We start from the raw sequence: 15101 nt of genomic DNA, 5'->3' as shown, positions 1-15101 counted from the left end.
CCTGCTTCCCTTGCTCGCCGGGTGGGTTCAGCTGGGTCTGGAGGACTGGAGATGGGTTTTCCATCTCGGGCGCAGGCCCTCCCCGTCCCTCAGAGGGAGGCAAGTATATGAATTCAAGTTGTAGCTGCTCTGTGCAGCCCTCTGGCCTGAGGCGAGCAGCGGGAAGCTCTGTCACTTCCTCATTTCTCAGAGTGCCTTGTGTACCGCCAACTGCCTCCTCCAGTCATCAGGCCTGGGGTGCCCCCGTGTGCCTACACATACAGGGCCTCTTGCTGCAGTTGCTGGTCTCCCCCAATTCACGAATCCTCAGAGAATGAGCCAGGGAACCTCACCTCTGCAGATTTACAGAGCCACTTGAGAGAACAGAGGAGAGACACCCAAGGGACTGTGCGTTATGTTTTATTGGAGATGACAATGAGGTGGGGCGGGTTCTTAATGGAGCATGCTCTGTAGGTCAAACGCTAGAGCCATAAGGCAAGGGTAGCCAGGTGACAGCCTCTGGGGCTGTTCATTGTGTCTGTTCCTCTCATCTAACCCTAACTTAACAAGTGGCAGCTACGAGCCAGGGAGCCCCTATCTTGCAGGAGGCATGGAGGGAAGGAACAGAAATGACAGACGCAAGGGCAAAGAATGAGGAAAGCAAGGGGGGTGGGGGGGCTGGAAGCTGCTCCCCCTTCCCCGCAGTCCAGGCCGGCTTTGGGCTTGACTGTGCCCCAGTTCCCTAGTCTTGCCAGATGCTAAGCTTCCTGGTTTGGTGAGGAGGGCCGTTCTCTAACAGAGCTACAGCCATGAGCTGTCTGTCCTGCCTCACCTGCACTGCTCCTGTCTTAGGTGTAAGTGCCCACCCCAGCTGATGGGATAGAAGTGCCGCCATGTTGAGCTCTGATTGCTTCATTTCTAATGTGCGGCAGTGACGTGAACGGAGTTCCTTTGCTTAGGGTTTACGCCTGCTCAGGAACCATGTCTCTTCCTCATGCTACATTGCCTGCACTCACACCCTCCTGCTGTTTAGAGGGGTATCCATTCTGGCTGGAAGACCCCTGCTAAGTGATCCCGGCCTGAGATCATTGCTCACCGGGGCAGCTTCTTATGCAGGGGAAGGTGCCAAGGATGCAGAACACAGCTAGTACCTGGATGAGAACCTACGGGGTCACTGTGCCCAGGAGGTGAGGGGGCCCCTTGCTTCTCCCAGAACCTTGGGACCACAGTCAGCCCTGGACCTAGGGCTGGGCAGAGGGTTGTGTGAGCTGAACCTAGAGGCAGCCTAACGCCAATCTAACTCCAACCTGCCTGAGGTGGACACCCCAGCCGCTGTGTCTGTGCCTGCCAGGGTAGGGCAGGAGGTGGTCAGTAGCTGTCCTTAGGCCAAGGCCGGTTACGCTGCCAGTTCCGGTCATTGTGGTCATGCTCCGAGTCCTGGGCTAGGAGCCGGTCTTGGGGGTCATGCCCGTTAGCACTGGGTAGCCCCGAGGTGTGTTGACGGTGAGGCTGGTACAGGTCCTGGTAGGCATCTGCATAGTCCTCCTCCAGATGGCGGGAGCTGCGCTGTGAAGATCCGGTCCAGGCCTGGCGGGAGCTCTCACTGGCCTCATCCGAGGGCATCAAACTGTCCCGCTCCAGGGGTGAATGCTCCTCACCTCGCTCCCCCAGCAGCTGCTGGTTCTGGGGGACATACAATAGCTCTAAGTAAGGTAAGGGAGGTCTAGCCTTTGTTCCTCCCAGGACTCTGGCAGGGAGGTGGGGTTCTTCCTCCCTTAGTCTTGATTCTTAGGTTTTTAAAAGAGTGAACAGTGCAAGGAAGGAGTAAGCTGGGGCATTTTCCAGGCCAGAGGCAGAAAGCTGGACTGTTAGCTCCTTACAAATTCAGGCTCTTCCTTAAAAAGTGCCTGGGAGAAAGGTGTGGGGTGTTTCCTTGGACCCTAGGAGGACCAGCTCTAATCTCAGTCACCATGCTGTCCAGACAGGAAGTCCCTTGGCCTGTGTCCCTTGGCTTCACATACAGACTGAGAATAATCCTCGGTCAAGCCAGGAGCTTTGCCCAGTAGAAATGGTTACCTGGGGCTGGAGAGATGGCTCAGTGGTTAAGAGCACTGACTGCTCTTCCAGAGGTCCTTAGTTCAAATCCCAGCAACCACATGGTGGCTCACAACCATCTGTAATGAGATCTGATGCCCTCTTCTTGTGTGTCTAAAGACACCTACAGTGTACTTATATATATAATAATAAATCTTTAAAAAAAAAAAAAAGAAATGGCTACCTGAAGTCCAGGGATGGCACTGGGCGGACCCAGCATCCCGGGGCCCGGTGCTGGGTGGTGGGTAGCGCGCCAGTAAACCTCTAGGTATTCAGCTAGGTGCTCACAGGCGTCGTCCAGCTGGTTCTCATCCAGAATCACATCAAATGACTCCTGGAGAGAGAGCACACAGCGAGTTTGGCTTCTCTGCAGCAATGATGCTGAGCTCTAACCTCTGGCATAGGCCGTGGGTGCAGCCGACCCAAGCACTCACAGGTGGGCACTGAACCAGCTTATCATATGCCATCATCTGTACAGTGAGGTGCTTCATCTGGGACTTCCCCCTGGAGCGGATCAGTCGCTGCAGTACCTGGAGGAGAAGGGCAGGGATGGGCGTGGCGTTTCTCGTGGGCTCTGGTGAGATCTGAGCCTGGAAGGAACTAGGCTCAATTCCCACCTTGTGCTATGATTGACATTTATACTGGGTGAGGAGGACTCGGGGTGTTAAGGAATGGCAGGAAAAGGAACCGGTCACTCCAGGGAAGACCCAGGCAGAGGTGCACTGTATTCTAGGGGACCCCAGTGACCCCAGTTCACTTACCTTTGGCGAGGACACTTTGACGAAGACGATGATGGGGGCCAGTGAGGTCTTGGCTAGCTGTGCTGGGTGGTTGATGGTGTCAGCATCCAACACCACTAGCTGCAGGGATTTGGCCAGCTCGAATATGCGCTCAATCTCACTCTGCACCTCAGCTGAGGAAGGGGAGCAGCTCACCAGGGGCTCTGGCCACTGCTAACTGCCAGGGCTTCCAGAGCTGCTACACGGCGGCGAATGGAACGGACCAGCAAGCCTGGGCGGGCAGTGGACTGGGCAAGGGAGGAGGGCAGCACTTGGGACAGGTGGTGGGGCGTGGGCAAGACCACAAGGAGTTCAAGGTTTTCACTAGCATCAAGCGGGCAGAGAGCCAGGGACAAAGGACTCCTCACCAATGCTGGAGCGGGCAGAAGAGCGCTCGATGATGGTCCTCTTGCCAGGATTGTTGAGCACAGAGCGCTTGGCCAGTGAGAGGTCAGCCGTGACGCGGGTGATGGAGATCCTGGGTGTGAGGAACACACACACACACACACACGCCATCTAAGTCACGGACTCCCCACACCAGCTCTCTAATTCTCCTTGAGAGGAGACCAGCTCTGGGCATGCATGCATGCGGGGGGAATTATTTTCCTCCCGATTCTCACTCCCCTCCAGGACGGCTTACCTGCCATCAAACCTGTGTTTAAGGAAGTCGAAGAGAGCCTTCTGCATCATGTCTGTGACCTGGAGGGGAAGATGTGGTGCTGACAGAGGGCTCCAGCAAGGGGACAGTGTCCCAAAGTAAGTTTGCACCCTGCACAGACATTTCCCACGGTGGCAGCTCTGGTGGGGGTAACTCTGGGCTTGGGAGATTCCTTACCTCATAACCTTTCAGAGAGGGTCCCACCAGCACCACAGGCCGCATGGAGGGCACCACATCATACGGGGGGACATGTTCCGCCTGCAGAATGGCCAGGAGGTCAGACAAAATCTTGGTCTCGGTCAGTGCCCACTTTAGGCCTGACTGCTCTGGGGGCAGAGTGGAGAGTTCTGGGCACCCTCCCTCTGTTCTGTTGATGTCAGCAGTGGCTGACCAGGAGGGTCCCCAGAGCCAAAATCCATGACCCCCCCGGCCCAGGTCCCTTTCTGACTCACCTGCTTTTGCTTCTGCTTGGCTTTTTGGAAAAGGAAATAAAAGATTAAAGTTGGTGGAGGGAAAAGGCCCTGTGGAGCTTGGGCGTCCCTTCCCCAGGGGAGGTCAGGGTTCCCCGGCTGCTCCGATCCCTCCCGCTCCGATATCGTTCACAGGAAGGACCCCCTTGTTTGCCTACCCAAGGTGGGTAAGCTGAGGGGAGGAGGCTACCTAGAGATGGAGGAGGGGAACGTCGGTTGCCAATGTCACTCAGGCTGGAAGGGTTCCCGGATCTCCTGACAGAAAGGGGACAGTAAAAATGTCTATACAGTTCTCTATGTTAAAGTTTTACAAATTAGTAACTACGTTTATGACAGCTGGGCATCTACGGTGTGTGTGTGTGTGTAGTTGTGTGTGTGTGTGTAGTTGTGTGTGTGTAGTTGTGTGTGTGTAGATGTGTGTGTGTGTAGTTGTGTGTGTCTGTGTGTGTAATTGTGTGGTGTAAATGTGTAGCTGCGTTCTGTGGGTGCAGTATTACATGTTCGGGGGAGTGTGTATTGAATCTCAGCACTGTTCTCACCTGGCCTTCTGTTCCTGTTTGAGCCGGATGCTCTCCAGGCGTTGGGGGCTGGGGATGAAGGCAATATCGCCACCTTCTTTCACTAGCCTCCCGATCCACCAGTCATTGCTGTACTTCTGGGAGGGAATAAGAAGAGGGAAGAGCAGTGAGAGATGCTCCTCAGGGAGGACTCTGGGACGCTGGCACAAGGAAAGCAGAGGGAGGGCCAAGGAACGTGTAATGGTGTCATAGAACAAGACAGCCAGGTTCGAGCCGCAGGCCGTTGCGCTTCAGGGTGTGGAATCCCGGATGTCACCACAAGACCACTGGTTGCTTAGTTACTCTACCCTCCCAGACAGAACTCAGGACCAAGCCAGGTCTGAGAATGGTGGGAACCGAGGGATCAGGCCCCGTGTAAGGGGCATACAGGCATGCACGCAGAGAAGCTGGCTTGTTTTAGATATAGAACTAAAGAGGCACTGGAGGCTGTGACAGCAAACAGAAGAATTAAGTGTTAGAGTAGGCTTCCGGGGAGAGTAAGGTTCATTACCTCTTTAATGTGCAGAAAATCTTTGGCCTCGAAGTTGACTCCAGAGCCCTGGACTGGGCATTCCTCATCCAGAACTCCACAGTAGCTGACATTGGTCCTCACAGCAAATGCCACAGGTTTGTGCTGGGGAATTTGATCATGGGGCCGTGAGAGAGAGTCACCTCACAGTACCTCAGGGGGAGGCAGAGGCCCAGACAAGAAAGCTGCTACAGGCATACACTTTTCCACAGGTGACTTACACCCTGACATGCCCCTGGGGACCTAAGATTCTGCACAGATTCGTGCCCAGCCTAGCCTCCCACCAGCACACACACACACACACACACACACACACACACACACACACACACACACACACCTTGGCTCTTTCCAGCTGCTGCTGAGCCTGACTCTCCACTTCTCGCCGGGCACTCTCCCGGTCCTCCTCCAGGGAAACGTCTGAGTCCAGAGAGGGGCGGCTGGTGTAGGAGTCGGCTGAACCCTGGACGGGAGAATCTGTGTAAAAGGGACCATACGGGCCTCCTCCTAGCCCTGATGCAGCTTCTCCATCTTCTAGGGGATGATTTGACCCCCTAAGCTGCTTCCTGTGTGTCTCCTGGTGTCTCTAAGGCTACAGGGAAGCCGCCCAATCTGTATGTGCAAAGTTCAGGGCCTTCTACCCCACACCTGGATTTCTGAATGAAATCTTTACCTTTTTCTCTCCCTTCTCCCCTGTACTAAATATCAAAATACTAAAGACAATGTATTCGAGATGGTGTTAAATCCAGGGGACCGTCTCTTATCTCCATGTTAGCCTGAAGTAGCCGGGACATTATCCCTTTAAGATGACTGGAAAGGGGCTGGAGAGATGACTCAGTGGTTGAGAGCACTGACTGCTCTTCCAGAGGTCCTGAGTTCAAATCCCAGCAACCACACGGTGGCTCACGACCATCTGGAATGAGATCTGAAGACAGCTAGAGTGTACAATAAATATTACAATAAACAAATCTTTAGAAACAAACAGCTTTAAATTAAAAAAAAAAGATGACTAGAGTACACCTAGCTAAGAGATGCCTGGGGTTGGGGATTTGGCTCAGCGGTAGAGCACTTGCCTAGGAAGCGCAAGGTCCTGGGTTCGATCCCCAGCCCTGGGGCGGGGGGGGGGGGAGATGCCAGCTGCACACCAGCGCTTGGGGGGGTCAATTTAGTAGCTAAGAGACTTACACCTTCTGGGCTGCATGAGACCAACCCCCTCACCCTCAAGACCAGGATGGTATGAAGGCATTTGCTGTTCAAACATGACCTGAGGTCAATCCAGGGGACCAACAGAAGTAGAGAAGCCATCTCTGAAAATACACAGTAAGCTAAAACATACACACAGAGCAGCATGTGTGTGTGTGTGTGTGTGTGTGTGTGTGTCTGAGCTTAACACACTTACACAGACTCTATGCACAGTAAATGAAAACATACAGTGGCATGCGTATGTCTGACCTTACACACACACACATGAATCCTGTGGTGGTGGCACCTGGCCTACAGAGTGATTTCCAAGGCAACACAGAGAAACTCTGTCTTAAAAACCAAACCAGGGGTTGGGGATTTGGCTCAGTGGTACAGCACTTGCCTAGCAAGCGCAAGGACCTGGGTTCGGTCCCCAGCTCCGAGAAAAAAAAAAAAAACCAAACCAATACACACGAGAGAGGGGGGTGGGGGGACAGAGAGACAGAGAGAGACAGAGGGAGGGGAAGGAGGGAGAGAGGGGGAGAGAGAGAGAGAGACACCTGTCTGTCTCCCAGGTGCTTGTGTACCCCGACAGCTGGCTTCCAACAAGGTTTCTGAAAGCTGTCAAACAGATATGAGTGCTTTGCCTTGCCTTGTGTGTGAAGGCTGAAGACAGGACCAAAGCTACAGACTCCTTGGCTCCCCCCACTTTCTTTCCTTCTCAGTCCTGTGGGGACTGGACAGGTGTGTGTAATACAGACAGGTACACCTGGCCTGTATCTCTCTATCCTGGGCCCAAGGGACAGCAGGGCCTGGAGGGAGACTGTACCAGGCAACCCAGATGACATACAGGACCTCGGGGAAGGGATAGACATTGAGTCCTGCCCTTAGTAGGGTCCTGGGGCAAGAAGCCTACATTTGGAGAGTTACAGAGTTCACCTTCTCCGAAAGGAGGACGGGCCAGATGAATAGGGGAAGCTCAACTTTTGAGACAAGCGGCTGAAAGTTAAGAAATGAAACCTTTTCCGACTCCGTGTCTCCTATGTGCAGGAGCCTGGAGGAATTCTTCCCAGTATTCCAAGATGTCAGCACCACAGAAAAAAAGCTTACAGGCTAGGTAAAAGGATGTGCGTAAGGAAAGAGGTTTCAGGATGTTGAGGCTGAAGAAACAGTCTCTTAAAGCCACAGGCTATGACTACCTACCCACAAGCAGCAGAAGCCAGACTCCTCTTTGGAAAAGGCAAACTCACACCCTGCTGTCAACCAGGCCTGGGGCCCAGCGCTGCGTGTGCAGGGCGAAGGCAGGCCAGGTTGGCTCAGGCAGCCCTGGAATCTGTTCTAAAGACTGTGTCTATTGTAAACCAAATGGCTTGAGGCAGCCCCAGAACTGGGGAGGGAGGGGGAGTCTTTTGTTTTGCAGAAGTAGAGGCTATCTGCTGCCCGCCCCCCATCTCTCCAGCCACAGGAAAACAAGGCTAAGGCCCAGAAAAAACCTGGACAAGGGGTGAGGGACCTCACACCCAGGACGTAAGTGCTAACTGTGGGGTGTGGCTGGCTGAAGGACTAAGAGACCAGCAGGTGAAAAGGGCCAGAGGGAGGCCGGATGACCACCCACTGTGCAAGTACCCCCATACTTCCTCTGTGTACCCAGCAGGTTATTGGCGGTGGGGGGAAGTGTAACTTTGACCTCATCTGATCCAAGCAGTCAGCCTAATTTAGTCCTTAATGCCTTTGGGGTATCTAGACTAGGTAACCTCTTAACCCTAGAAAGTGACGGGAGTCTCTCCCTAAATTCTTTAATGAGTTGTGATCAGAATGGAAGCCACTTTCCATAATTCTCATGTCTTGGGGGGTTTGACTATGCTGGTCTGGTTATCGATTAGGAAGTAGGTAACATTCTACCCTGTAGAATGGTGGGGTCTTATTTCCCAATCCATTACGCCCCAAAAACCTCTCAGTACTCTGGAGCTGCTGGAGTTGGCACAGTGCCCTGGTGGTGCCCCCCTTGCCTGGTGAGTGTGTGGGCAGGCTGCAGCTCCTCTCTTGCCTGGCACGGGGGAAGAAGAGGAGGGGGATGAGCCCAGTGGATTTATTTAGAGCCTGATCTCCCTCCTACTGCTTCAGAGGGGGCCTCAGGGAGAGCAAGGAGCTAGCTGGAGGAAGGGAAGTTGGGGGGTGGTTTGGAGATCCAAGAACCAGGGAGGGTCAGCAGGCTGCCCTCAAACAACATCCACGTGTCAGTCTCTTGCAACAGCCCTGACTTCTCACCAGGGATGAGAAGGAAGCTCCTCAGGCCGGGCAGCCCCACAGAGATCTCTCCACAAGCTCATCCTGACTCCCTGGGCTACACCAGCTGTCCCTTCAACTGTCAGAAAGAGGTGCCCACCAGAGCCTTCGGAATCATCTCTCTGCTCTCGCTGCAACGTAATTAGCCCCAGAGCCCCATGGAAAATTGGGCCCAGAAGGAGCCTGGTCCCAGAATCGACTGACACATGCCCGCTCTGAGGCTCACTCCTCATCTTTCCTGGGCCTGAGACGGAAGGCTCAACCTAATCCTGTCAGGGGACCCTTTCAAGCCGCGTTAGCGGTCCTTTCCCAAGAAAGCCTTCGTGTGGGATGTCTGAGGGAAGACCCGCAACTCCGAGGGGCTCTGAAGCGGCTCCCCACTCCTGTCCCACCTTTCCAGGCATTCTCCCTGCTCTCTGAGCTCCGGGAATCACTGCCTAATGAGCCGATTTGTCTCAGTGGGTCAGGAGATAAAAGCAAAGAGGAGAATTAAATATTTATTGGCTGCCTGGTTCTCTGAGCGAAGAGCTTCCTTTCCATCCCCATACCCTGAGCTCCCCTGGCCTCACCTCCGGACCCTCCACGGAGAGCAGGGGCTCAGAGGAAACCTCGGCAGGGGGCTAGACTGAACTCAGTCTGACGGCCCATCCCCGTGGTTGGTGGCCTTTCCAAGAAGCAGGGTTATAGGCAATGGTGAAGAGTCAAGGCCATGCGCAGGGATGGTGGGCAGAAGGGAATAACAGACCTCAAGTTCTAGAATTCCTGTCCTCAGAGGCTGGCACCCCACTCTCTAATGTTCTTCCAGCTCCCCAATTTGTCATTTACTTGAGGCACAGGTCCGGAGTGTCTCCCCTGAAGCTCAGCTTTCCTTGTTGTGTTCAGACCCCTATGTACCTAGGATTTGGAACTCCAAACGTTCCATGTTCCCTCTAAAACCTTGGTGTCAGGGCCTTCTGTCTGTCTTCTCCTCAACCTCCTATGCCCTGAGCTCTGGGGCCACCTGCTCGAGCCGTCCCCCTATAGAGTCCCTCTTGCACACACCGAAGTATCTGGGATACCTGGCTATGAGGGGCCATCTCCCCACTTTCCTAGAGAGCCCCCCGCCCCCCATCTTACGCGCGCTGCCCGCTGCCAAGCCATTTTTCAAAGTCCAGAACTGGGGGAAGGGTTGAAGAGAGAGGTGTCATCCCGACTCCCCCACCCCCACCCTCCCCCGTGGCACTCACCGCCTCCGAGTCCTCAAACCCGGGCACGTAGGAGTCGTCATACATGGGGGAGTCCGGGGTGGGGTGGGGGGAGCGAGCGGCGCCGGGGGCGAGGACGGCGGGCCGCGCCCGAGATGCCACCGAGCCGCGCAGCCCTGCGGGCGGCGGCGGAGAGCGCGAGCGCGAAGGAAGGAGCGAGCCGCGAAGACCAGCTGCTCGCAGCTCAGATCACCGCTCCCCTCCCCACCCCCCAGCCCAGCCGGTCCCACCCCGAGCGCGCCAGCGCGGCTGAGGAATCTGCCGCCGGCTCCTACAACAATAGTGCCCGCCCACCTGACCCCCTCCCGGGAAGACGCGGGCGGCGGGGGCGCGGCGGTTGGGGGACCCGCCGGGGCCGCGGAAGCGGGCGCACGCGAGTCGGGAAGGTGGGTCCCCGGCACCTCCGGGGCCGGGGCGGCGGGGAAGAAGGGCGGAGAGGCTGCAGGCGGGGCGGATCCCGGCGAGGAGGAGGCGGGGCGAGGAGAGATGCGGAGACAGGGACTCTCGCAACCCAGGAACTGCTCCGCCGGGAAACAAAGGGCTGGCGCGGGGGAGGGGAAGGGGAGAGACGCGGCGAGGAGACGCGACCCCGGTGGAGAATCGAGAGGGTGCGGGCGGCGGGAAGGATGGCTGGAGGGAGAGGAGGACTGCAGGCTGGGAGAACGCGGAGACAGAAAAATGGAGATCGAAAGGAGGACGGGCAGCAGATGGGGAGAGGTCTCAGGTGATCCGGCAATGTCGGCTCCCTGGAAGTCCTGGAGACACCCAAAGCAAACCCCGCGGTGGTACTGGGGAGAACGGTTTTGAGCTCCCAGACCCGTGCCATGAAAGCAGCTCCGGTCCCAACAGGTGCCCGGCCCTCTCCGTTTCGGGCTGCGGTAAAGGGCCGACCCTGAGGAAGGGGGGAAGTTCGGGGACGCTTGCTAGGCCTTCCCACACCTGTTGCACGGGCAGATTTCATCCAAGTTAAGCCGGGATGGAGATTCTCTTCCTCACTTCCCTGCCAAGGATTGTGCCAGACATTGCCAAGGCGTCCGCGGGAACTGGGGCAGAAAGGGGCTGTTTTAGGTGAGCCTAAAGGGTGGAGGCAAGGGGGTGGTTGTGGGTGGAGCAGAGGGTGAGATCCTGACGCTGTGGTCGGGAAGGAGAAAGGGTAAAGCCTACTGCTTTGCAAAAGATCAGAATTATGCTGTGCAGGGTGCCGGTTCTAGTCATCCCGCACCAGTCAGCGCCCCCCACCCCCACCCCGCCATTCGAGGAAAAGAGCCGCGTCTTAATCTTGGAAGAGATCTTCCCAAAGCTGCCGTCATTTCAGCTCCCTCTCTCTTTTTTCACCCTCCCACCACCAAAATTTTCCTTTTGCATTTTGACCACCTGCTTGGCCAACCCAAGAGGATGTGAGGCAGACATCAGCCATGCCTGTGTCTCGCTTTCTCAACTCAGCCCTCTGCACTTCTAGCACCTCAAACCCCGCAGGGTGTAAGTTCAGGACTTTGCCCATCCTTGGCCCTTCCTGCCCCAATCTGGAGGGGTTCATGGGATCTCTAGAAGGTACCCTGTGGAAGACAGGAAGACCACACACCCAAGCCAACTGGCTTCTCACCTATGTCTCATCTTCCTTGGAAAGAAGAGGATAAGGGGAGGGGGCCCTCATCTAATGACACCCTAGTCTGTCTCCTACTGACTGAAGGCAACTTTACTGGAGTCCTTGTGGCCGAGGGCACCAGCTGCAATTGGGGGAGCCAGCTTCCACAGCTCCAGTCCTGTGTTCAGGGGCTAGTAAGATATGTTCTGTGTTCCCAAGCACTGCCTTGTCCTGTGCCCTCTCTTTCCTTTGTCTCCTTCCCAGAGGGTAGAGAAGTGTCAAAGAGTGAGACCCTTCCAGCTCTCTTCTCCTGGAAGAGGGTTCTATCTGGCATCTCCTCTCCTGGCCTCTCGTTTTGGGGCTCTACCCATGGGGGTCCCTGGACTGTAGACAGCGGTAGATTTACTATCACAGATCACACCTTGTCGTCTTCATCCCCAGCTGGGACAATGGTGTCTAAGTCTGCCTCTGAGAAATCCATCGCCATGCCAACCACCTCCCCAGGCGATGGCTTCAAGTTCCTCATACCTACAGGCGTCTATCCCCTGGGTCCTGCAGGCACTTGATCTTCCCTCCCTCCTCCCGTACCTCCGGGTTACCACCCAGTGCCCACTTAACAGCCACACCTGCCCATGCCAGTTCTCCTGCTAGTCTAGCTGTGGAAGCAGGACCGAGGAGGAAAGCCCTTACACGACCAGGTTTGGGAGCTGAAAACCTCCAGAAAAACTCTTAACTGGACAGCAAGAGGGGAAACTGAGGCAGGAACTAGGAATTCTACTCCAGGTGGAGACACCTAGCATTCCAGCTATTAGGTTGCCCCCTCCCCCGGGAACTCAGAGAGGGTCACGGAGGGAGCCTGGCAAGGCCCTCTTTTCAATATAGCCCCTTTCTCAGCTCCCCAGTCAGACCTCTCTGCATATTTTGGAGGAGCCGCCAATTCCAGCCTTCCGTTCCTCTCTTAGCCCAGAGGTCTCAACTCCTGTTTTTGCTCCCTCTCCATGCTGCAGTTTCCCACAAATGCTGGAGCTTACCTCCCACCCTTCTGGGGAGGGGGCCCCAGCGGTTACCTCGTTCAGCAGGAAGGTTGCACTGGAGTCAGAAAAAGACATAGACCGGGTTAGCGGCCTCTCTCCCTCCCCCGGGCCAGGGGCTCCGAGGCGGGAGCGGGACCCGGCCGCGGCTCTGCACACCGCTCCAGCCTGCACGCCTGGCCTCGCCCCACGCCCGCCCAGCTCCTGCCGCCCGCTCCCTCTCCTCGCTCCTGGTTCCACCCCTTTTCCTCCTCCTCTTCCCTCCTCCCTTTCTTTCTAGCCTCCTCCTTCAATTTCTCTTGCACTTCCCTCGTCTTTCAGTCCAGTGTGTCTCCACTTAAGTCTTGCCTCTCTACCACCCTATTCCCTATTCATCCGGTGTCCCCCACAGTCCTTCCATCACAACCCCTCTTTCCCACCCAGTCTTCCCCTCCCCCTCCACCCGGTCTCCAGAAAAGACAGGGTCTGTGGAGCTCTGCCACCTCAGGCAGAGGGCAGGGAAGGTTCAAAGGCAGGCTTTAGGGGGAGGTTGGGTTCGGCTCCCTCCAGGCTCCGTGCACCTAGTCCCCCATCCCCAGCACCCTAGGAAGTAAAGCCCTACTGAGTCCCCACCTCAGTCGGGTAACAGACCAAGAAGGAAGAGTCAGGTGTTCAGTCCGCTTGACCAAGCCTCAAGACGCCCCTCTGAGTTCTAGGGAAGCCACTTCCACTCACCCCGTCCAGGTCCCGACCCTGTGGCTTCTGCAGACTCCTTTAGGAGACAGCCCAGCACGGACGCCTCCTGTGTTAGTTAGGGCACTGCAGGTCTCAGATCCGCCAAGGGGAAGGTCAAGGCGAGGTGAGGCAGCCGCTTCCCTACCCGCTGTAGCGCCCCCTAGGTTCCATGGCTGGGTGTCCGCACCCACCCTCCAGGTGGCTACATCGACCGCAAGTGCTGTCTCCTACCAGCAGGAGGCGCTGCCGGAGAGGGCTCGGCCTGGGTCTAGACCGGGTTGAAGCCTTTCCCCGCTCTCCAGGAGCCCCAGGAGAGAACCCCGGGTCCCACTCTGTCCCCACCCATGTGGGGTTCTTTAGAGAAACTCTTGCCCCCTCCAGAGCCCTAGACTGCTCTTACCTCCATCCTGGTCTCAGGGGCAGCCCGGGCAAGCCGAGCAGCATCCCAGCTCAGTCTGGGCAGCAGAGAGCACAAAGTCGCAGGACCGCTTCTCGGGTCAGTACCCCTTCTCGTCCCCTCCGGCGGGCACGTCAAAGCGGACAAGCCCAAGTTCTGGCGTGGGAGGGGGGAGCGAGGGTGTAAACCCAGCCCGGCTCACTCCCTACATCCCTGTAAGCGGACTAACCTCTCATTGGTCATTCCATACCGGAACCTTTCCTGTTCTTAAGACAGTGACCGCTCCTGGGCCTGGCGAGGGTGGGAGAAGACCCCCATCATGGAAACAGAACTGAGAGATCTAATGTCCTGGGGGAGACTCCAACTTCACCTCGGGGTTTTCCAACTGAAAAACTCCCTTTCTCAGCCCGTCTTCAAACCCACTTTCTCCGGGTAGAGGGGGCTCAGGATCCCTCCCCTCCACATCCCTGTTCCCTGAAGATCTCCAGAGACTGTCTCTACTCTGCTGACTTTCCACTGGTCCCACTGCAGAGAGCGCTAAGGTGGAAGAGAGTCCATTCTCAGAGCGCTCCATTCCAGGTTCCTCTTGGGCTGGCTTTAACCTGGAGAGTGCCTGGGGAGGGCACTGCCCTCCCTCCCCCTCTTCTGTGGTCTGTTCTTGCCACCGCTGTGGTTTCTTTACTGCCATCCCTACACACTCAGCGTCAACCCTGGAGAGGAGACAGGTTTGGGCACAGGGTAGGGGGTAGGGAGGGTATTAATTCTTTTCCTTTTGTCTTGGGGGTTGTCATGGAGGGAGCTGAAGTTTTGCCTGGGCAATAAGACCTGGAGGGAACGATGTATCCCCCCCCACCCCCCTCCCTCCTTGCCTCCCCTGCTGACCACAGCTAATGGACTAGCTCCTCTGGGCCTTGGGGCGCTTCAGTTTTCACAGGAGAAGCGATTGTCCCTGGCTTCCCTCCTCCCTCTGCCTGAGCCTACACCCCTGAAGCCATCTCCACCTCTTTAAAGCATAAATATCAGGTCTCCGAGTTTATCAGAGGGAATCTGAGATGGGGGAGGGGGAGAAGCCCACACCCCTGTTTGTTCATTTTCACCCAAGCTGTGGGACCTGAACCACATACCCTGTCTCCACTTGGGCAAAAAAGTAGGTATCAGAACTGGACCCCAGGACTTTCTGTCGAAGGCCCTCCTCCCAGTGAGCAGATAGGCAGGTCACATACGCTCCACCTCTTCACTTAAGGTCTATCAGTTCCTGCTTTGCACTTGGGACTTGAGTCTCTGGGCAGGCTACTTAGGAGAGGCCCCTGTCCAATATGTTTCTGGGGCTCCTGCCCCAGCTCTGCTGGTGCAGACCTACCAAACCTCGGTTCCCACACAGAACCAAGCTCAACCTTCAGTCTCCACTTGACTCCTCAGAATGGCATAACCTGGACAACTCTGCTTATCGGTCCTGGTATTTGGTAGTCTGGACACTACCAGGACAGAATCTGTGGCCCACCACATCATCATACACACACACACACACACACACACACACACACACACACACACACTAGTCCAAAACACGATGCTTTATCCCTCTGAGAAAATTCT

The 15101-nt window shown here is 56.1% G+C and overlaps 1 protein-coding gene across 14 annotated transcripts; it reads right to left on the bottom strand.

Annotated features, from left to right (window-relative positions):
* Positions 1–370: 370 nt before the first annotated feature.
* On the bottom strand, positions 371–14238 carry Cacnb3 (calcium voltage-gated channel auxiliary subunit beta 3). 14 transcript variants are annotated; one of them, XM_087555813.1, is made up of 14 exons: positions 13735–14238; positions 13509–13661; positions 5407–5529; positions 5049–5171; positions 4520–4635; positions 4171–4235; positions 3963–3982; positions 3688–3768; positions 3493–3551; positions 3221–3330; positions 2835–2986; positions 2508–2603; positions 2258–2407; positions 384–1662 (listed from the first exon to the last, which is right to left on the bottom strand). In XM_087555813.1, exons 2-14 carry the CDS (start codon positions 13512–13514, stop codon positions 1348–1350), a joined length of 1416 nt encoding a protein of 471 aa, XP_087411939.1. In that variant the 5' UTR covers positions 13515–13661; positions 13735–14238; the 3' UTR covers positions 384–1347. The 14 variants fall into 14 exon arrangements, with proteins under 14 accessions (NP_036960.1, XP_087411939.1, XP_087411941.1 ...); XM_087555815.1 differs by lacking the exons at positions 13509–13661; positions 13735–14238 and adding exons at positions 10718–10852; positions 12431–12572; NM_012828.3 differs by lacking the exons at positions 13509–13661; positions 13735–14238 and adding an exon at positions 9761–9894 and having other exon boundaries at positions 371–1662.
* Between the last annotated feature and the right edge of the window lie 863 nt (positions 14239–15101).

The sequence above is a fragment of the Rattus norvegicus genome, chromosome 7 (genome assembly GCF_021556685.1).
Source record: "Rattus norvegicus strain SHRSP/BbbUtx chromosome 7, alternate assembly SHRSP_T2T, whole genome shotgun sequence".
Taxonomy (NCBI): Eukaryota; Metazoa; Chordata; class Mammalia; order Rodentia; family Muridae; genus Rattus; species Rattus norvegicus.
Note: the sequence above shows the minus strand (reverse complement) of the source record. Positions and strands in the feature narration are given on the sequence as shown.